Here is a 19,622-nt window from a genome sequence, read left to right as displayed (position 1 = left end):
AAAATGATTCTTAGCTCATAGGTCATACAAATGCAGTCAACTGGCCAGATTTGGCCTAGGGCACCATAGTTTACCAGCCCTTTGAATAGAGGGCCAGGACCAAGGGTCAGTGGAAGGTCATGTTTGGGTGGGCTGTGACCTTTATTCCTTTGCAGCCCTCTTGGGTAGAGTGGCTGCATTGGCTTTCAGAAACAACACAGGACCCTGGTGACATCAGCTCCTGTTGCAGCTTGGGCCTATCTTTGCTGGGCTAGCCTGGACTCTCTTACTGGCTATCTCCTGTTTTGCAGCTCTAGCCAGGCTGCCTCATCTCTACAGGAATTTTGCAGCAGAGCAGTACGCAAGCGTGTTTGCCATCTCCCTGCCATATACCAACCCTTCCAAGTAAGTGCTGGCGTGTGTGCCTTGGGAGGTGAGCTCAGAGGCCTCTTGAAGCAGAAAGCCACGTTGACCTCTGTGCTCTAGAATCTGTCTATGCTTCCAGCTCCTGGAGCATTTCCCTCAGGTGCCAGGATGGAGCTCCTGCACTTCCCTTTTCTTCTCACAGGTTCAATCAGTACATTGTGTGCCTGGCCCATCATGTCATAGCTATGTGGTTCATTAGGTGCCGCCTGCCCTTCCGGAAAGACTTTGTTCCTTTTATCACTAAGGTAAGCCAGTGTTAGAGCTGGGACTGGCTTTGTCATTGGCTGTCCATGGCTGGAGCAGAGTGATAGGTGGGGAGAGAGGACGGGCATCATTTGGTACTATGCTTGCAATACCCAGGAGCTTGCTCTACTGAGCCTGGCCCACTGGAACACACTTGTGAGCATGGGGGCAGAAGCTGCTGCCTCTGTCCTAGACTTGCAGCTTGTCCCAGGCTGGCAGCATACCTGGGTGTGGCTGATCAGTGCCCAGGGAAGAAGCATGTGGGTACCTCAGAGGCCAGTTCCCCCAACCGCCAGGTCTACTCTGCTCTGCCAGGGCCTGCGCTCCAACGTCCTCCGGTCTTTTGACGATACCCCTGAGAAGGACAGCTTCAGAGCACGGAGTACCAGTCTCAACGAGAGGCCCAAGAGGTATGGGCCTGTCATGGGCATGCCTGGTGTCTGGGTGGGGCAGGGCAGGTCTGTGAGCTGTGACCTGTGACCAGCATGGTGCATGCAGGGCCTGGGGCTGACCGGCTACCCCCAGGCCAGTGAATGGAAATGGGACGTGTGGCTGAGGGTTGTTGAGGCAGGGCAGGGCCTATAAAGGCCTCTAGTGCTCCACATTCAGTTGGAGAGCCCAGAGCTCTACCAAGCTGGCCACCGTGGTCTGCAGCATCATGGGGACTGCGTGCTGGGTTGTGGCCAGTGCAGGAGGTGCTGAGTTGGGGATTGACGTGTCAGCTGTAGGGTGTCTGTGTTTGGGTCTGACTCTACTGAAAACCCAAAGTTGCATTAGGGCAGCTGTGACTCCTGAGAAGCCAAACACCTGGCCTAGATGGGGTGGAGCCCCAGGGCTCCAGCACCCTCCCCTGGGGACCCAGGGCCCTGTGTTCAGCCTAGCCTTGGGCCAGGGTGCCCCTTCTCCAGAGCTCACTTCCCAGCCCCTGGCTAATTAGGAGACATGTTCTTCTCTACCATCACAGCCGCTTCTGCCAAACCTGACAAAGAGCTGTGCTAGGCCTTGTGTTCTTGTTTGCATTTCATTTGAACAGCTACCCACTTCCTGTCCCCCACCTTCCTGCCTAAGCTTTTTTGGCTCTCCCTAAGAGGGAATACGGCATTTTCCAGAATGACGAGGTCAGTGTGACCTAAAGTTACAAGCTGTTCTCTCAAGCCTCTGGTGGCGGGGGCACTAGTTAAGAACTGGCCTCTTTGAACAGTTACCTTTAGGACCTCAGCTCTTCTAGTCCCCGAGCTGCGGTGCTGGCCTTCCTCAGGGTGCGCAGGACACCTGAGCACAGCTGGAATCTGCCGTGCAGTGAGATCCACACACATTTAGTTTGCACTAGTGTTCTTTGTTTTGGTATCATGCGTGAAACCTTTTTCTGTCATGTTTACAAGATGTATTTTCATGCATTTTTGTTTTCTGTTTCTTCCCCCTGCTAACTGGCTTCTGGCATGGTTTTTTGTTCATCTCACCCACGGGCTCTCCATCCTGACCCTGTGGCCTGTGACCTTTCCTCCTCATCCCTCCAATGGCTTGCTCTCCCCTCCTGGGAGCTGGGCTCCTTGGGGCTTGGGCCTTCCTTCCTCACCTGGTAGTTTGAGGATAGCCAGACCCCCCAAACAAGGCTTGAATAACTCTCCACCCGTCAAAGAATTCAAGGAGAGCTCTGCAGCCGATGCCTTCCGGTGCCGCAGCATCAGTGTGTCTGAACATGTGGTCCGCAGGTAGTGGGCTTTGTTGGGTGGGGGGGCTCAGACCCTGGAGCTTGGCCCATGAAGTGGCACTGCCAGGCGGGAGCACCCGGGTGGCGGTGCATGGGGCTGCTTGCATGACTTTGTTGCCTGCTCATGCCCTCTTGGCTGGAGCAGGAAGAGAACCCGAGTGGCAGCCCTCGGCCACAGGGGCCTGCCCTGCTGAGCCCGGTCTTTGGTCCAGGGAGCCTGGCAGTGAGGGGTGGGAAGGTTGCATTCTGTTCCCAAGCCTCAAACAAGCACGGGCCATCTACACAGCATCCTCAGGCCAACCTAGAAGCCAGAAGTAGGGTGGCTGCTCTGAGAAAGTGTCCAGTGGCCACCTCCTGCAGGCCTATCCCTAGTGGTCAGGGGCTTTTGCAAATTAAAGCAGGTTGGGTGGGAACACACTCTCCAGGGTTTGGCTTTTCATATCCTCTCTAGTAGACTTTCTTCTTGAGCTTTCTTCTGGAAAAGGTCTGCTTTCTGTGGTAGCTGAAAGGGAATGGGGGCGTTTTTGTAGGGCAGTAGGGGTAGAGGTCAACCTGGGAGGGGGGCAGGGGAGGCCTGGACTTTTGAGCGGTGAAGTCTTGTTCACTCCTCCCTGCTGTGTCAGGGTGCAGGTGTGGGCTCTCGGGGGTCACTGCTTCATGCCGACCAGGCCAGGCTGCACTGAGCAGAGGATACCTGTCTCCTCATTTGGAAGCCCCTTCAGACCTCAGCATTCTGCTGCTCGGAGACCGCCTCCTTGCTGGCTTGGGCTCCAGCTGGCCTCCACGGAGTAGGATTTGGCTGGGGGGAAGGGGTGGTCAGTGAGGCTCCCTCTTAGGTTTTTTCCAGCAAATTCTTTATCATGAACAAAATATGGCAAAGGGTCTGTGGAATTTGTTATCAGAATTAAACCTGCATAAGCCCCTCCTCTGGTCACTGGGGTGCATGTGGAGCGCAGGTGACCTGAGTTTGAGGGTGAAGAGCCACACACGAAGCCCAGACCCTCCCTGTCCTCACTGGGAGATGGCCCTGTGGGCAGAATGCAATCTTCGTGCGTGCATCCCATGGCCTCGCCATCTCTGTGTGACTAAACTGCTCTGCCACGAAGCCATCGCCTAACTCTCCTATGCTTTGCTGAGGGGACATCCTGTCTCTCCTGCCTCCTAAGCCTCTGCTCCCAGGAGTGGGCCTGGGCCTCTCCCATGAGCTCCTACGCTTCCTCTCTCTGGGATGACGTGTTCACTCTTTGCCAAGCTGTGGCTCAAGTGGCCACATGCACTGGCAGGATCTTTCTGAGCTTGGCCCTCTCAGCACATGCATGCCTCCATCTCTGGTCCCCGGTGGCAGATACTTCAGCCTGCCTCGTTCCCTGACCTTGCCACGGTCCCTCCCTCCAGCAGGATCCAGACATCGCTCACAAGTGCCAGCTTGGGGTCTGCAGATGAGAACTCGATGGCCCAGGCTGATGACAACTTGAAAAATCTCCACTTGGAGCTCACAGAAACATGTCTGGATATGATGGCCAGATACGTGTTCTCCAACTTCACAGCAGTCCCTAAGAGGTGTGGGCTAGGCTCCAGGGTTGGGGCAGGGTGGGCATAGGGCCACCTTTTTTTCTGTGACTGTACTTGGTGAGAGCAATGCCAGCAGGTGTGGCCTGTGGGGCTCCTTCCTACAGGTCAGCCTGGGCAGGGCAGCTCTGCACGTCAGGCTGCCCGTCCTCTGCTCAGGTGATCTTTGGAAGCCAGGATGTCCATCCAGAGCTTCCACTGCGTGAGGTGTCCAGTAGCGGGTCCCACGCTCCTGTACTTTCAGGTCTCCTGTCGGAGAGTTTCTCCTGGCTGGCGGTAGGACCAAAACCTGGCTGGTGGGGAACAAGCTTATCACCGTGACAACCAGCGTGGGGACTGGAACCCGGTCTCTGCTGGGCCTGGACTCAGGAGAACTGGAGAGCAGCCCAGAGTTGAGGTGACTGTACCTTCCGCCCCTTGCCTGCTCAGCCTTGACAGTGGCTGTCCTTAGCCCAGGCTTGCATGGGACAGTGCTGTGCTGGCCTAGAGCCCATGAGGCACTCTGGTCATGCTCTACATGGACCCTCCTGTCTCTAGCTCTGACCTCAGCATGCACATGAAACAGACAAAGGAGGCGCCAGCCAAGCTGGAGTCCCAGGCTGGGCAGCAGGTGTGCCTCGGGGCCCGGGACCGGGTTCGCTCCATGTCTGGTGAGCCTCCACCCCACACCCTCACAGATGTCTTTCTAGATCCCTGTGCTCAGGACGGTCTCAGTGAGCCAGGGGACAAGATGTTGGCTTCAGGCCTGGCCCAGTTCCCGAACAACTGCAATGCTGTCTCTGAGCCCTCATCATGGATGGGGGAGGGGGTGTACCTATACATAGTTGTGGCACAAGGATCCCTTGCTGCTGAGGGTCTGTTCTCATGACCAGTGTTTTCTGTGAGCCCTTAGCAGCCCTGGCCCTCAGCTTAGCTTATCCCTGGAGCTGTTCTCAGATGTAGCTGGATAAGCCATAGTCTGACAGTGGTGCAGGTGCTGGGGCCCCTTTCTGTGGCTCTGGGTCCACTGAAGCCAATGCCATAGGGCCATGCCCAGGGAGGGTTGAGCTTGGCCACATGGGCCTTGTGTGGAACAGCCAGGTCTGTGCCGGTGGCTTTGCAGTGGGCAGGAGTTGGTCACCAACCCTTCTGCCCTCATCCCCCTCAGGGGGCCATGGCCTTCGCATTGGTGCCCTGGACACTCCAGCCTCCTACTTCCCAGGCGGTCCCACTTTCCCAGGCCCACAGACTGCGCCAGTCAGCAAGCCTGAGAAGACCTCAGCTAACACCCAGCTCCCAGCGCAGAAGAAGACGAACCTGGCAGCCTATGTTCCCCTGCTGACCCAGGGCTGGGCAGAGATCTTGGTCCGGAGGCCAACAGGTACTAAGGGGGTAGCCCTGTGTTCAGCCAGCCTGGATCTCTGTTACCATGTAGTCTATCCACAAGGGGGACACACAGGGGTGAGCAGCTGGCAGGATGGGCCACAGGAGCATTTGGGAGGTGACTTTTAAGTCTTCGGAGTTGAACAGCGGGGGAGATGCAGGTAGCTAAGTGGGAACATAACAGGCTGCTCAGGTTCCATAACAAAGTACCATAGATGGGGTGGCTTATGTAACAGGTGTTCCCTCCCAGTCCTGGAGTCATAGCAGGATGTCTGCGGGGCTGGTTCCTCCTGAGGCCTTGGCTTGTAGATAGATGGTCATCTTTTCCCCATGTTCCCACATCGACGTCGCTCTGTGTGTGATTGTGTCCATATCTCCTTTCCTTACAAGGACACCAGTCAGATTGGATAGGGCCCACCAATATGACCTCATTTTACCTTAATTTAAAGACGTCATCTCCAAATGAGGCCTCATTCTGAGATCCTGGGGGTTAATACTTCAATGTGATTTTTAGGAAGACAGTCAGCCCATAACAGATATTTGGGGCTATAGGAAGGACTTAGAAGCCAAGGCCCAGAGTTCAGGAGGCACCTCAGTTGTGGTATGGGCCGAATGGTGACCAAGTGGTGAGAGGGGTGGGGTGCTGGGCCCTGTGGAGGCCACAAGGCCCTGAAGATGGGGGCTAGGAGAGGCTCCTCACTAGTGTTTGAGCCCAGTCCCCCTGGTTCCGGATGGAAGTGGGCAATCGAGGCGGGAGACCAGGTGAGAAGGGCCAGGTGGAGCAGGAGGAGGTAGGTCGGGGTCAGGTGAGACACTTGGGATGTGAGGATACTCAGTAAGGAAGGTCTAGTCCAAGTGTAGGCCTTGGACCTTGTGGGGAGAAAGACAGAACCCCAAAGACTCCGAAGCTGGGTGCAGGAACTGACCTGGGGCAGAGGATTGCTCATCATTGAGGAGGGTGACCTCTAGACATGGTTGCTCTGACCTTGGGGCCTGGGGATCCTGGAGGTGGGAGCATCAGGGCAAAGTTAGGGGCATGCCTTGCACAGGGCCTGGTCTTTCCCCTTCCCCTGCTTTGAGTATGAAGAACCTTGAAGGCCCTGGGTGCATGCCCTTGAGAACGATGCACCAGGGGCTGCCAAGGGAGGGCCGGGGGTGAGGGGGTGGCTGGTTGGACGCATGGGGCCTGCAGCCTGAGGGGTGCTGCCTGCCTTCCCCAGGAAACACCAGCTGGCTGATGAGCTTGGAGAACCCTCTCAGCCCCTTTTCCTCGGACATCAACAACATGCCGCTACAGGAGCTGTCCAATGCCCTCATGGCTGCTGAGCGCTTCAAGGAGCGCCGCGACACAGCCCTGTATAAGTCACTGTCAGTTCCGGCAGCCAGCTCAGCCAGGCCCCCCCCACCCCCACGTTCTAACACAGGTGAGCACTGGCCCACCTCCCACCTGGTATGTACCGTCTGATGGTGGTGTGGTCCACTGCCCGGTGGGGACCTGCCCATGGGGTTTCCGAATCTTTCTTGGTACTGCCAGCCTCAGGCATTGCAAGGAGGCTGGCCTGTGGGAGGATGCCTGCGCTCCCTACCCAGGGCCTGCTTCAGCAGAAGGGACCCTTTGGAGACTGGGTACTGGTAGAGGGGCAGGCTTGATGTCCCCTCAGCTAGTCCTTCTCACAGGATGGATATGGGCATGGATGTATGAAGAGTGCCTTGCACCCTCTTCGAGGTGCCCAGTGGGGTTACAGGGGTGGCCCTACTTTTGCTGGGGTGTAGGTTTGGATGTGCCAAGCAGAGCCTGAGCCTGCCTGTGAGCTCTAATGCCCCTGCCAGACTGGGCTGGGGCCATCCTTCTAAGCTACTCTCTGGCCACAGACAGGGCTCAGAGTCTGAGCTCTGTTCCTGAGGAGGAGGGATGCACTCCCCTACCCAGAGTCCACTCAGGCAGCTTGGAGAGCTGAGACCCCATGTACACCCTGCCCACCTGCCTGCCTGGATCTCACTGGCCCTTCCCTCTCTCCAGGTGCTAGGTCTGTGCAGGATTGTGGTACCTGTCCTTTCTGCTCACCTTGTGCCTAGTCTCTCTGCTGACTTCCCTTGCACTGTCTCTCCTCCCTGTGCCAGTCCAGTTGCCAAGGAGAGCTGCACAGGAGCATTTCCTGGGCAGATATTTGTGTGTCTCCTTAGAAAGCAGTGATTGCTGCAGAATCCTACTGTGCCTCATAGGTGCTGTTTTTACTGTCCCTCATCTGCTCATCCCTCCATGATCCTGTCAGCCTCATTTTACCCTCTGGGAGCGGAGCCTTGATTTGCATGAAGACATCTATACAGAATGTCTTTGCTTTGCTGGCAGAAACCCCTCTGCCTCATGTCATTGTGGCTGAGCTTTATTCCCAGGCTGAGTGGGAATTCCCTTTCAGGCCTGATGAAGTGACACTGGGCATCTGAGCCACAGGTCCTGACAGGGGACAGCTTATTGGGGGTGAGCCTGGCCCTGGGGTTCAGCCAGGCTGACCTTGCCCTGGCCTCTGGTGGTCTGATTGGCTTTGTGAACTCACAAATTGGGCTGTGTTTGCCTTTAGTCATGGGCTGGCTGAGGGCCCTGCAGACTGGCCTCTGGCCTGTTGCCTCCAGGCCCTGGCACGGAGGGTTTGACCTAGGCAGTGTTCTGGTCTGCCTGGATCCCCATGTGTAGGCAGGAACCAGTTAGGAAAGGGCAGTGTGCAGATGGACTCGTAGGTAGCTAATGGACTGTGCGTGTGCAGGGCTGTTTGTGAGTGGTCTTGGGCTGCACTAACTCTCAGTGGCTTCTCACCCTGCTCCTGACACTGGCACAGGAAATGCTTTGGGGTGTCATGCCTCCTGAGCATACCTGGCTTTGGGTTTGGCATGGACTTAGAAGGCAAGCCTCTGCTTCCTAGAACAGGCTCCCCAGTGTCTGCACAGGACTTCTCCCGCATCTGTCTCTCCTCCGTCCAGGCAGGGAGGAGTTCAGGCCTCTTCCCCCAGTTCCTGGGCTGATCCAGCTGCTCCTCCTGAGCAGAGGCTCTCTCAGGTGTTGTTCCTTCCTCTTGAGGTTCATCTGCCTTGCCTACTTGCCTTGCTGTAGGAGCAGAGGTGGCTTCTGTGGATACCTGGCCGGGTGGGTGGGGATGAGAGGAGCCAGGTGACTCCCAGGAGCCCTTGTAGGAGTCGTCCTGTGACGGCTCACACCCACTCCAGCTGGCTCAGTGGGCGGGGCTGGCTTAGAGTCACAGGTAAGGAGGGCCTTGGGTCAGGTTCTGCTGAGGGAAGCTGTGCCCTTTCGTGGGGGAAAGACTGGTACCTTTGAGGTCACGTGAGCTCCCTAGGCCCGGCCAGAACCCAGCAGCCCTTTGTGTGTCCTCCCAGACTCTGCTGTGGTTCTGGAGGAGGGAAGTCCAGGTGAGGCTAACTTGCTGGTGGAGCCCCCAGAGTTGGAGGACTTTGAGGCAACACTAGGCACAGACAGGCGCTGTCGGCACGCTGAAGCTTCTTACAGCAGGGTGAGTACAACTGGGCAGCAGAGCCGCTGACCTGAGGGGCCCTGTGGGTACTCTCCATCTGGGCCTGAGGGGCCAGGCTTGCTTTTAGATCTCAACCTGAGCCAGTGGATGTGGGAAGAGGGATGAGACTGAGGCAGAGACTGAGAGGGAAGGTGGGGCTGGGCCAAGGAAAGGGTAGGGTCTCAGGCAGGCAGATGGCAGGGATCCTCCATTCCCGGCTTTGTGGTTCTGAACTTGGGTGAGTCTTACCCACTCTGTCTCATCTGAGAATGGCTGGCCCCCACTCCCAGTCCCTTTTTCTTAGACAGTGGATTTCTGAGAACTCCATCTAGGGATAACTCCTCACCGATGGCATCCTTTGGTTTGTGGGGCTCTTGGCTCCTCTTTTCAGCATGGGACACAGGCCGTTGCTGTCTTGGAAGGGTTGGGACCATCCGCTTGGTGCTGGGTGGCTCTGTGGCCCTGCGCTGGAGGACATGTGGGGCCTCACTGCCTCCTGGTAAACCTCAGGTGGGCTCAGTAGTGATGAAATTCTCTTGGGATATGTTCTTTCCAGTCATCTTCAACCTCTAGCCAAGAAGAGAAGTCGTTCCGCGCAGAGGAGCTGTCTGCTGGGGGGATCCCCATCGAGCGGGCTATCTCCTCCGAGGCAGCCCGGCCCTCTGTGGACCTCTCATTCCAGCCCTCGCAGCCCCTGAGCAAGTCCAGCTCCTCACCTGAACTGCAGACCCTGCAGGACATCCTCGGGGACCCTGGGAACAAGGCTGATGTTGGCCGGCTGAGCCCTGAGGCAAAGGCCCGGTCACAGTCAGGGACCCTAGATGGGGAAGGCACTGCCTGGTCAGCCCCAGGCGAAGCAAGCTGGGGCCACCCCCACGCTGAGGGTTCCGTGCCTTCCAGCTGTCCCCGCTCCCCCAGTGGCCTGCGGCCCCGAGGCTATACCATCTCTGATTCAGCCCCATCACGCAGGGGCAAGAGGGCAGAGAGGGACTCCTTCAAAGGCAGAGCTGGAGCCTCCAATGCTGAGAAGGTGCCAGGTATCAACCCCAGGTGAGCCTCACCCTCTGGGCTGGAGCTTCTGGACATTTCCTGTGGTAATCTAAGTTTCCCTGGGCAGACAAGGGTGGGGTGTAGGTCTGCATAACCTCTGTCCTGGGGCAGTTGGGGGCCACAGGAGAGGGCAGTCCTTTGGCGATGGGGTGCAGGCTGTGTGTGTGCTGTGATTGCATTGGCCACGACCTCAGTCTAGGACCTACAGTGCCAAGCTCAGCCCTCATCATCTCTCCCTCTGCAGCTTTGTGTTCCTACAGCTCTACCATTCGCCTTTCTTTGGTGACGAGTCCAACAAGCCGATCCTTTTGCCCAATGAGGTGGGCATGCCTTTTCTCCCCTTCAGGGCGGGCAGGGCACAGTGGGTGCCCAGCTCTGGGTAGTGGTGGCCATAGCCCGGGCTTGCAGAGGGCTACAACCTCAGCTCCCTGTGGCAGCCTGTGGTAATCCACCATGGGTGGGGAGGGCATCTGGCTGGCCAGGCAGGGCTGGTGGCAGGGGACAGCCACTGCCCTGGACTCAGGCAGGACTCTGTGGCTACAGTCTTTCGAGCGATCAGTGCAGCTCCTTGACCAGATCCCATCATATGACACACACAAGATTGCCGTTCTGTACGTGGGAGAAGGCCAGGTGAGGCTGCTGAGATGTTGGGCTGGCCTAAGTGCCAGGGCAGAGCTGGGTGGCCTTCCTGTTTGAGGTGGGGGTTGGGGTATGGGCCTTCATCCTCCACAGAGCTCTTAACTGCATATGCTGCTAGGGCATCAAGTGGTTTTTGAGCTCCATGCCAGGTACTATTCTGGTGCCAGGACACAGGAGTGAGAATGGCAGGTCAATATGTAAGCATGTGGTACACCAGAGAGTGCTAAGGACTGTGGAGGGGAAGGTGGCAAGTCCCAGGAGACTGTGGGTGTGAGCAGGATGCTGTTCTCATCAGTGATCCAAAGGAGGTGACACTGAGCAGAGATGTGAGGGAAATGAGTATGCGTGCAGGTTGTGCGCGTGTGTGTGTAAGTGTAAGCATCCTGTGTAGGAACAGCTCGTGCAAAGAACCTGAGGAGCTGCACAACTTGTGTGATCGAGGGTTGGCACTGAGTGAGCACTAGGCACAGGGTGGGGGTGCAGGTGGGGAAGTAATGGGGGGGCCAGTCAGTGACATCCTCATGGGCTGCTATAAGGCTGCATTTCTGTTCCCAGTGAGGTGGGAGGGCCTTGGATGGTTTTGAGTCAAGGGTTTGCTATGAGTCACCCAAAGTCTCAAAAGCATCCCTCTGGCTGCCGTGTGGAAAACTGGTGGAAGTAGGGTGGTGACAGTCCAAGTAAAGAGGGGCAGGTCTGAGTGGTAGGCCGTGGGGTGCTGAGGAATGCGAGGGTTCTGGCTGCACTTTGAAGATTGAGGTGACCATATTTGCTGACAGGCTAATTATGAGAGAAACAGAAACTCAAGGATGTCACCTGGGCAACTGTTGGAATGAAGTTACCTTGCACTGAGTTGGGGTTGATAACAGAGGTGGGGCTCTTTGCCAAGCCACACCAGTCACCCCACCACCAGCCACTCGCTGGTCTCTAGCAGCAACAAGCCTTCAAGGCTCTTGGGAGCCATGCCCAGGGAGGGGCTGAGTATGGATGGAGGCGTGGCTTGGGAGAGGTGCCACCATGCTTCTCTCCCCCTACAGAGCAACAGTGAGCTCGCCATCCTGTCCAACGAGCATGGCTCCTACAGGTACACAGAGTTCCTCACAGGCCTGGGCAAGCTCATCGAGCTCAAGGACTGCCAGCCAGATAAGGTGTACCTGGGTGGCCTGGACGTGTGCGGCGAGGACGGCCAATTCACCTACTGCTGGCATGATGATATCATGCAAGGTTTGAGCCCTCCTGTAGCATGTGTCCTCCCCAACCTCATTCCTATTGGCCTGTCCTCAGGGGAGCAGTGGAGTTGTCCAAGGGCCTGAGGTCACCAGCCTGAGCAAGGAGGCAGCAGTTGGGCTGGCAGCTCTGCTTCCAGAAGTTCTGCCTTCAGGGAGAGGAGCCAAGTGCTGCTGGCCAGGCACCAGAGACATGGCTCCTACAGGTGCCCAGAGCCTCTGCTCCTGGCGAGAGGCACAGAGGGCCTGCTGTCCCCTTGCCAGCACCCTGCCTGGACAGTGCTGGGCCCATTCAGCTCGGCCCCGTTCTGCCTCACAGCTGTCTTCCACATTGCCACCCTGATGCCCACCAAGGATGTGGACAAGCACCGCTGTGACAAGAAGCGCCACCTGGGCAATGACTTCGTGTCCATCGTCTACAATGACTCTGGTGAAGACTTCAAGCTGGGTACCATCAAAGTGAGCAAGGGGCTTCAGGGTGGGTGGGCATGGGTCTGGGCCCTTGGGCACCCTGGCGGGAGGCCACGTCTGCAGAAGTGTCCTCTGGTGCATGTTGAATGGAGGCAATGAGCGCCATTGGGGTCACAAGGAGGAGTACTGACTTGCTTAGTGCCCCCTAATGACAGCCCTGTTTCTTCATGGAGCCTGTGGCACCTGTTGCTGTGGTTTCGCAAGGAATAACTGAATGCACACATGTGCTTAGCAGGGTGCATAGCATGTAGCAGGTGCTTAGTGTGTTCATAAAGTTGTGAACACTTTTTCCCCGGTACCTCCGTCAGTCTGCAGGCCAACACTCTGACTGCTGAGCCAAACTGGCCAGGACTCCCCGGTACCTCCACGTTTCTGCAGAGCAGTGGGGGGTGGGGATAGGCTGTAGTATTCCCTCCCCTTTTCTAGACAAGGACACTTGGGCTTAGGGTCCTTGTGGGGAGGAGATGTGTTCAGTTCTGGCAACTTGTCAGAGTGGAAATGTGGAAGACAGCTGCAAGGCCCAAGTAGGGTGGGGAGCCCAGTGGAGCCCAAGTATCTGAAGTGCTGGCGCTCAGAGGGGTTCAGATTTATTCTAAGTGCAATGGGAAGCTTTGGAGGTTACTGAACATAGGCCCCCCAGGCTGTTGGGCAGACAACCCAGTGGAGGGCAGGGGTACCTGTGGGGAAGCTGGTTTGTTCTCCTTTGCTGCAAAGCTGGGAAACCAGGGATCCGAGGCATGGGTGGTGAAGCTGCTCCTTGAGGTGAGGCGCTCGGGTGCAGTGTTGCTTGGGTGCACTGCAGACTGAAGAGACTCTTGGGACTCAGAGAATGTGGAGGGCATCTGAGCCGGGGCTGGGAGCCTGCAGAGCTACACATGCTGCTTTCAGTTGACAATGAGGCATTGTCAGCTGGGTGGCAGCAGGTACCCCAGGCAGTGTGTAGTATGTATATATGTTGGGGTGGGGGTGGGGTCAGGGCTCTATTGGAGGTCATGACTGAACTTAGAAACTGGCAAATTTATATGTGGGGATCCAGGTGTGGAGAGGTTGGGGTTTAGAATGTAAGGCAGTTGAGGGGAGATATGATGGCAGTCCCAGCCCGGATAGGAGGAAGTGTGTAGACAGTAGTTGATATGCACGCTTGTGCCATTAGTGAGCATCATACCAATGAGCTGCTGCCCTCACGAAGTGGCTGAAAGTAGCCTTGGATGTTGGGGTAACCCTGCTTTTGTCTGGGCAGGGCCAGTTCAACTTTGTCCACGTGATTATCACCCCCCTGGACTATGAGTGCAACTTGGTGTCACTGCAGTGCAGGAAAGGTGAGGCCTAGGGTTTGCGGGGGGGAGGCCCTTGGGGTTCTGAGCGCCATGTGAGCACTATGTTTCCCTAGACATGGAGGGCCTTGTGGATACCAGTGTGGCCAAGATTGTGTCTGACCGAAACTTGCCCTTTGTGGCACGCCAGATGGCCCTGCATGCAAATGTGAGCAGAGGCGGCATCCTGGACAGGTGGGACGGGCCATAGGTGCCACCCATAGAGGACTAACTGCTCTGCCCACCCTGCCCCAGATGGCCTCACAGGTGCACCACAGCCGCTCCAACCCTACTGATATCTATCCCTCCAAGTGGATCGCCAGGCTCCGTCACATCAAGCGGCTCCGCCACCGGGTAGGGAGGATGGGCCATGGGCACCTGGGTGTAGAAGCTCCCCTGGAGACAATGGTGGCTGGCCAGGGTGGGTGCCAGTATCCACCTGGGAAAGAACATGTGCTGCCCGTCTGGGCTTGCTGCGAAGGCCTTCTCTCTTCTCAGATCCGTGAGGAAGCCCACTACTCGAACCCAAGCCTGCCCCTGATGCAGATGCACCCCCTGGGCCATGCCAAAGCCCCAGTGCAAGCCCCGGCTGAGCCTGTGCCCACCTATGAGACGGGCCAGCGGAAGCGCCTCATCTCCTCTGTAGATGACTTCACAGAGTTCGTGTGAGGCTGCCTGGTCCTGTTGGCGCTCACTAAGATGCTGAGGACATGCCCAGGGCTCCCTGCAGCTGCCCTGCTATACCCTCCCTGCCCTCTACAAGGCACTGGGCAGTATTTATTTGTGCAAAGGAATAAAGCGGTCACAAAGCCCAGCTGGGGCTGTTGCTGTGCCCAATGGCCCTCCATGCTCGGACATAAACACAAGTAGCAGTCAGCCAACTCATTTATTTGACTTTGTCTGTTTGGGGGTAGGGGAAGGGGGATCAAGGCTGAAGCTTTGGCCATGCCCACAGAAGCCTTAAGGGGACTTGTCACACTGTCATCAAGGCCCCACCCCTTCAGGAAAGCCTCACATAAGTGTTCACACACCTTCCCCAGCCCCAGGAGCCAGCTCCAGGGAGGGGTCTTTTCCCCCTAACCACCTAGGGTCCCCTTTGCCACATACTAGTGCTGTTCCTTTTTCAGACCCAACACCAGTAGGCCTCGTCCCTGACTCTCGCTGCCTGGCCTTGGGCAGGGCAGGAGAACAAGGCCACAATGGTGATAAGAAGTGCCTGGGGAGTAGCTGTCCCAGCACCTGTGCAGGGCCAGACTTGGACACAAGAAGCAGCTGTTGCTTCTTTGGCCATGTAGGAAGGTGTCTAGGGAAGGAGGCCAGCTCTGCAGTCCCAGCTCCCCCTCAATGCAGGCAACAGTGGGCACCAGGCCATTGCAGCCACCAGGCCCCTTGGCCCTAGTGAAAAAAGAGCAACGTACAAAAATATATACATTTTTAACCCCATATAAATTACTGACAATAGACACACAGACGGCAGCCAAAAGTGAGTGCACTCAGCAGGGGACAGGAGAGGTAATAATTTAGGGGGAGGATAACAAGGGGTGCAGATTCCCTCCCCGCAGCCTGGATCCTTAGCAAGGGGGAAATGTCTGCTCAGGAGGTGGGCCGGGCACAGCCCGCTGTACCTGAGGACTCGGGAAATAAATTAGTGTCTTGGGCTGGGCACTCAGTCCAATACTGCTGTGTCCTCCCACAGGGAGCTGGGGAGGGGACCCTGGGTCCTGGCTGGCCAATAGGCCTCTTTAAAGTGCTGAAGCCCACAGAGAGACAAGTGCTGCCCGCTCTCTGGGGGAGCTGCATGCAGCTGTTCTGCCTGGCCCTAGACCTTGAGGGTGGCAGAAGGTAATACTGAGCATTGCCTCTCCAGCCCAAGGGGCCGGAGTGAAGCCACAGGCCCAAAGGGCATAAGCTCAGGCCCTTGGGACTAAGTGCTGCTGGGGTGGACCTTGTTCTTGGCCCGTAGGGAAGCCCTACTGGGGCCTGTAGCCAGGCCGATGCCTCGACTAGCCCGGGCAAGGCGGCTGGGCAGGGTTGGCTGCAGGCCTGTGGAGGGGCCAGGAGGAGGTGAGGCTGGGAGCCTGCTGGTTCTGCGGCCATGCAGACTCTGCAGCCTTCGCTCCAGCTGGTAGACGTCCTCTGTGGCCTGGTTGAGTCGGTCAAACTGGGCAAGTAGGGCCTCGAACACAGCTTGGAGGCGGGAGGGCTCGGGTTCTCCCCGCGGCCCTGGCCTGCCCACACTCAGCCCATCCAGCTGGCTAGAAGAGGTGGAGAGACGGGAAGCATCGGAGTCCCCTGTAGGTGGAGGCACATCTGGGGATGACTTGGAGCCCCTGGATGAACGGGAGGGCAGTGGCTCCATCCCTTCAAAGCGGACTTTGTGGCGGAACTGGGGGCGGCACAGGGGCTCGGTCAGTCCGGCTGCACCCTGGGCCCACCTGGGCCCAGGGTTGCGTCCCTCTCCCCCCCACTGGGCCGTACCCACCTCCTTGACCTTGCTGAAGCCCATCCAGAGGCGGAGTCTGCGCAGTAACAATTCCACCATCTCATAGTCCTGTGGCTCCCAAGCTGGGCGATAAAGCTCCCCTCGCAGAGTATGGTACCGCCACCGGAGAAGGACTGCCCCCAGCCTCAGGGCACCCCATAGCCTCAAGGCCCAGAGCCCAGTGCACAGCAGGGGGGACAGGCGCCAGGCCTCTGGGCACAGCTCCGTCCAACCAGCTCTGGGGCACACCACCAAGAGGGCCTGGGCGGCGCTCATAAGTGAGTCCACGCAAGAGGATACCAGCTGAAGGAAAGGTGGCACAAGTGAGGGGTGCGCCCCAGGCTAAGCCTCCCCCTGGACCCCCACTGTTACCTACCAGGACGGCCAGCTGAGCATAGGCCACAGCAAGTGTCACCAGGCCTAAGGCTGCCCCCAGGAGCTCCGGCAGGGCCCGGCACAAAGTCTTGCTGAAAACCGACCACTGGCGCACAAAGCGCAGCTGCTGGGCGGCCTGTGGGCAAGGGCGTCGCGTCAGCCGACCAACCCTGGCCCAGCCCGCCCAGCCCGCCCAACCCCAGGCCCGCTGGCCCAGCCCTCACCTTGACCAAGAGCAGGAAAAGCAGTGAGGCGGCCAGGCCACGGGCTGCAGCGCTCAGCTGCGCCACCTGCTCGAAGCTGGTGAAGCGGCGCGGGCGGCGGCGCATGAAGCGCGTCCACTGGCGGTCGGCGGCGCCCAGCTGGGCCAGGCGCAGGAGGGCTGCAGTGGCAGTCAGCGCCACCAGCAGCCACCTCGCCCAGGCCCCAGGCCGTGCCATGCGCACACGCCCCTCCCTACGCCAGGCACGCGCCTCGGCCACTGAGAAGTACAGTGCGAACAGCAACAGGCTCACCTGCAGGGGTGGGGCCGGGTCAGGACCCGAGTGGGCGGCGTCGGGATGTGCTGGGGGCGGGGCTGGGATGTGCTGGGGGCGGGGACAGGAAGGCGGAGCATACCGTGGTGAGCAGAGGCAAAGAGAGGCCGGAGCTTAGGCGCCGCAGGGCAAATGGGCGGATGCTGAGGGCAGCCACGGCGTGTCCAGCCGTAGGGAACTCCAGGCGCAGCGTGACGGCGGCGTGCAGCCCCACAGCCGGGCTGTAGCGTGTGAGCTCCACGAACACCGCGCGGCTCCTACGCGGGGGGACAGGGGTGAGGAGAGACGAGGGAGGGGTGAGAGGGAAGGAATTGCTGCCCCAGGGACCCTGGAGGCAGGGCCTCTGGTGCGGGTTGTATGGACTGGGGAGGAAGTGGAGGCCACCTCTGGGACTGACCTAGAGCGACAAAGCTGGAGAGTGGGAGTAAACTGGGATCTTTGACGAGGGGGGACCACTCTGATGAGGGGGGACTGCCGAATGCCCAGCGGACAATGGCAGAACGAGGCAGCCTGTCTCGAGTGCTTACCTGTTGTCGATCCAGTTGTGCAGCTGCAGAAAGCCCAGCTGCGCACGGCTCTCCTCCAGGCTCAGCCCCAGCTCCTGCACGTAGCCCCCGCTGTCGTACACAGAGCAGTAGCCCCAGTACCAGACGCTGCGAGTGAGGGGCAGTGTTAGACACAGCCCAGCCCTGCAGCAACCTGGAAGCCATGCTGGCTGGGTTGAGGGGGCTCCTTTGGAGAACACCCTGACCCCTCCTGTGCTCACCCCAGCAGGTCTGGTGCAGAGTAGGCCCACATCTCAGAGCCATTGTGGGCAGCACTCCCCCAGCCAATGCCGTAGTCGCTGGTGCTGAAGCCACCTGAAGCTGCTGCGCACGTACCAGCCCCTGAGCCAGGACGGTCTGGGCAGAGTGCTGAAATCAGAGGGCTGGGGATTGAGCATGACTAAAACGGGAGCTTACTGTTTACCAGCTGCCTGGGCTGTTCTACATGATCTTCCCTATAACCTCCCCAGCAATCCTGAAGGTAGATGTCCTGGTCTCACTGACTGATAATATGAGCCCGGCTGGTGTGGCTCAGTGGTTGAGCATAGACTCATGCACCAGGAGGTCACCAGTTCGATTCCCGGTCAGGGCACATACCCTGGTTGTGGGCCCAATTCCCAGTGGGGGGTATGTAGGAGGCAGCCAATCGATGTTCTCTCTCATTGATGTTTCTCTCTCCCTTCCCTTCTCTCTAAAATCAATAAAGAAAATAAATTAAATAAAAAAAAGAAAATGAGGCAGGGAGAGGTAAAGGTCACACAGCCGGGGAGCTGACCCAGAACCCAGACAAAGGCTTCTCTTTGGAAAAGAGCAGGGACAAGTACTAGAGTGGCCCCCAGCTCACCTTCCTCCAGCCGCACCTGCCGCAACCGTGGGGGCCCCAGCTCTGGGCTGGACTGGTTCCCGTGGACGTAGGGGAGCAGCACATGGGTCATCCACGGCCAGAACTCATCAGACCTGCTTGCACCAGACACAGTCACATGCTCCACCCCTCAGCTCCCAGGGGTCAGAGGTCCAGGGAGCACAACTACTACAACCCTGGCGCAGACCAGCCCATAAGAGGCTGTCAGTGCCTCTGGAGGGGACAAAACATGACCTGATTCCTCAATATTGGCCTATTGTTGGTTGGGGACAGACAACTCTGTTACAGGCTGTCCTGGGTGCTGGACAATCTTTAACAGTATCTCTGGTCTCTATCCATTGCCAGCAGCACCCACTCCAGTCCTGACAACCAAAAACCCATCAAGACCCTTCCCAATGTCCCATGGGGGCTGAGCTGGATCAAGGGCAGGATCAAGGTGAACCCTGGTTGGCATTAACCACCCTGGCCCAGCAGGCGTGTACATGCATATAGGGTGTCCGTACCGGGTGATAGCCAGGAAGGCCCGGCTATCTAGCTCCTGCCTGATGGCACTTTGCAGGCGGTAGGCGTGGCTGTGGCATGAGGCATCCCCGTAGTTGGCCAGCAGTGTCACCAGCAGGAAAAGCATGTACACCAGGAGGCTCTGGGGGTCAGGGACGGCCCTGGTGTCAGCCAATCCCAGCCCGGCCACTGTAACAGGACAAGGCTCTGGACAACAAACTGCCCACAGCCAGGGTGCCTAGCACTGAGAAAGGGCAGCACAGACACCCTACCAGTGCCCCACCTGGGAGCAGACATGTGATCCACTGAAGGCCAAGGAAATCACACCAGACACAGAGCCCTGCCAGACCAGTCAAAAGCAGGCACTGGAACTGGGCACAAGAAAGGGCAGAGCCAGAACTAGGGGCATGAGGAGTTGGGGTAATAGGAGGGAGATGGACACAGGCTGCAGAGCCCTAGCACCTTTCTTGGAGGGGAAGGGGCACCTGTGAGGTTTTTGAGAAGAGGCTGCACTAGACAAGAGGTAAAGAAGGTAGGCAGGCACTGGCTGCAACAGCCTCACTCACCCTCAGCATCTTGTGGAGCCTCTTGACTTTTCGGGCTTCCTCCTTTGCCAAAAAGAGTGCAAAGCCGTGGGGGGGCCGTACACGTGGCACACGCTCACTCACAGGTGTCACAGCTGGACTCTCCACCAGGGTGTCGTCCTCATCAGGGTGCAGCCGCTTGGCCACCAATGAGAAGTATAGGGCTTCCAGCAGGACCTGGGCCGGGGGTGACATCAGAGGGGCCCACAAGTACCAGAGGCTCGCAGCCT

General features: G+C 58.1%; 2 protein-coding genes across 7 annotated transcripts in view; one reads left to right on the top strand and one right to left on the bottom strand.

Moving 5' to 3' along the window:
• Window positions 1-14,380, top strand: part of TSC2 (TSC complex subunit 2) — a 39,362-nt gene extending 24,982 nt beyond the window's left edge. The window contains exons 23-41 of one of the 5 annotated variants that reach the window (XM_036279912.1): window positions 291-384; window positions 548-650; window positions 964-1,058; window positions 2,232-2,360; window positions 3,758-3,919; window positions 4,173-4,325; window positions 4,466-4,578; window positions 5,076-5,288; window positions 6,511-6,714; window positions 8,678-8,811; window positions 9,368-9,861; window positions 10,106-10,181; window positions 10,405-10,491; window positions 11,535-11,721; window positions 12,043-12,182; window positions 13,435-13,513; window positions 13,585-13,676; window positions 13,763-13,861; window positions 14,006-14,380. In XM_036279912.1, the coding sequence (XP_036135805.1) occupies window positions 291-384; window positions 548-650; window positions 964-1,058; window positions 2,232-2,360; window positions 3,758-3,919; window positions 4,173-4,325; window positions 4,466-4,578; window positions 5,076-5,288; window positions 6,511-6,714; window positions 8,678-8,811; window positions 9,368-9,861; window positions 10,106-10,181; window positions 10,405-10,491; window positions 11,535-11,721; window positions 12,043-12,182; window positions 13,435-13,513; window positions 13,585-13,676; window positions 13,763-13,861; window positions 14,006-14,176 (2,825 nt within the window). In that variant the 3' untranslated portion in view covers window positions 14,177-14,380. Of the gene's footprint in view, window positions 1-290; window positions 385-547; window positions 651-963; window positions 1,059-2,231; window positions 2,361-3,754; window positions 3,920-4,172; window positions 4,326-4,465; window positions 4,579-5,075; window positions 5,289-6,510; window positions 6,715-8,677; window positions 8,812-9,367; window positions 9,862-10,105; window positions 10,182-10,404; window positions 10,492-11,534; window positions 11,722-12,042; window positions 12,183-13,434; window positions 13,514-13,584; window positions 13,677-13,762; window positions 13,862-14,005 lie in introns of all 5 variants that reach the window. The other 4 variants (XM_036279913.1, XM_036279911.1, XM_036279915.1 and 1 more) reach the window with 4 other exon arrangements.
• Window positions 14,381-14,385: 5 nt separating this feature from the next.
• The window catches only part of PKD1 (polycystin 1, transient receptor potential channel interacting), a 49,563-nt gene continuing 44,326 nt past the window's right edge, over window positions 14,386-19,622 (bottom strand). For both annotated transcript variants that reach the window (XM_036279909.1, XM_036279910.1), the window contains exons 37-46: window positions 19,375-19,569; window positions 18,811-18,950; window positions 18,290-18,402; window positions 17,667-17,814; window positions 17,428-17,553; window positions 16,983-17,157; window positions 16,589-16,879; window positions 16,366-16,500; window positions 15,990-16,292; window positions 14,386-15,893 (exon numbers count right to left, since the gene is read on the bottom strand). In XM_036279909.1, coding sequence (XP_036135802.1) covers window positions 15,432-15,893; window positions 15,990-16,292; window positions 16,366-16,500; window positions 16,589-16,879; window positions 16,983-17,157; window positions 17,428-17,553; window positions 17,667-17,814; window positions 18,290-18,402; window positions 18,811-18,950; window positions 19,375-19,569 — 2,088 coding nt within the window. In that variant the 3' untranslated portion in view covers window positions 14,386-15,431. The remainder of the gene's footprint in view (window positions 15,894-15,989; window positions 16,293-16,365; window positions 16,501-16,588; window positions 16,880-16,982; window positions 17,158-17,427; window positions 17,554-17,666; window positions 17,815-18,289; window positions 18,403-18,810; window positions 18,951-19,374; window positions 19,570-19,622) is intronic.

The sequence above is a fragment of the Molossus molossus genome, unplaced genomic scaffold (genome assembly GCF_014108415.1).
Source record: "Molossus molossus isolate mMolMol1 unplaced genomic scaffold, mMolMol1.p scaffold_m16_p_3, whole genome shotgun sequence".
NCBI classification, from domain to species: Eukaryota; Metazoa; Chordata; class Mammalia; order Chiroptera; family Molossidae; genus Molossus; species Molossus molossus.
This window is presented reverse-complemented; position numbering and strand designations above follow the sequence as displayed.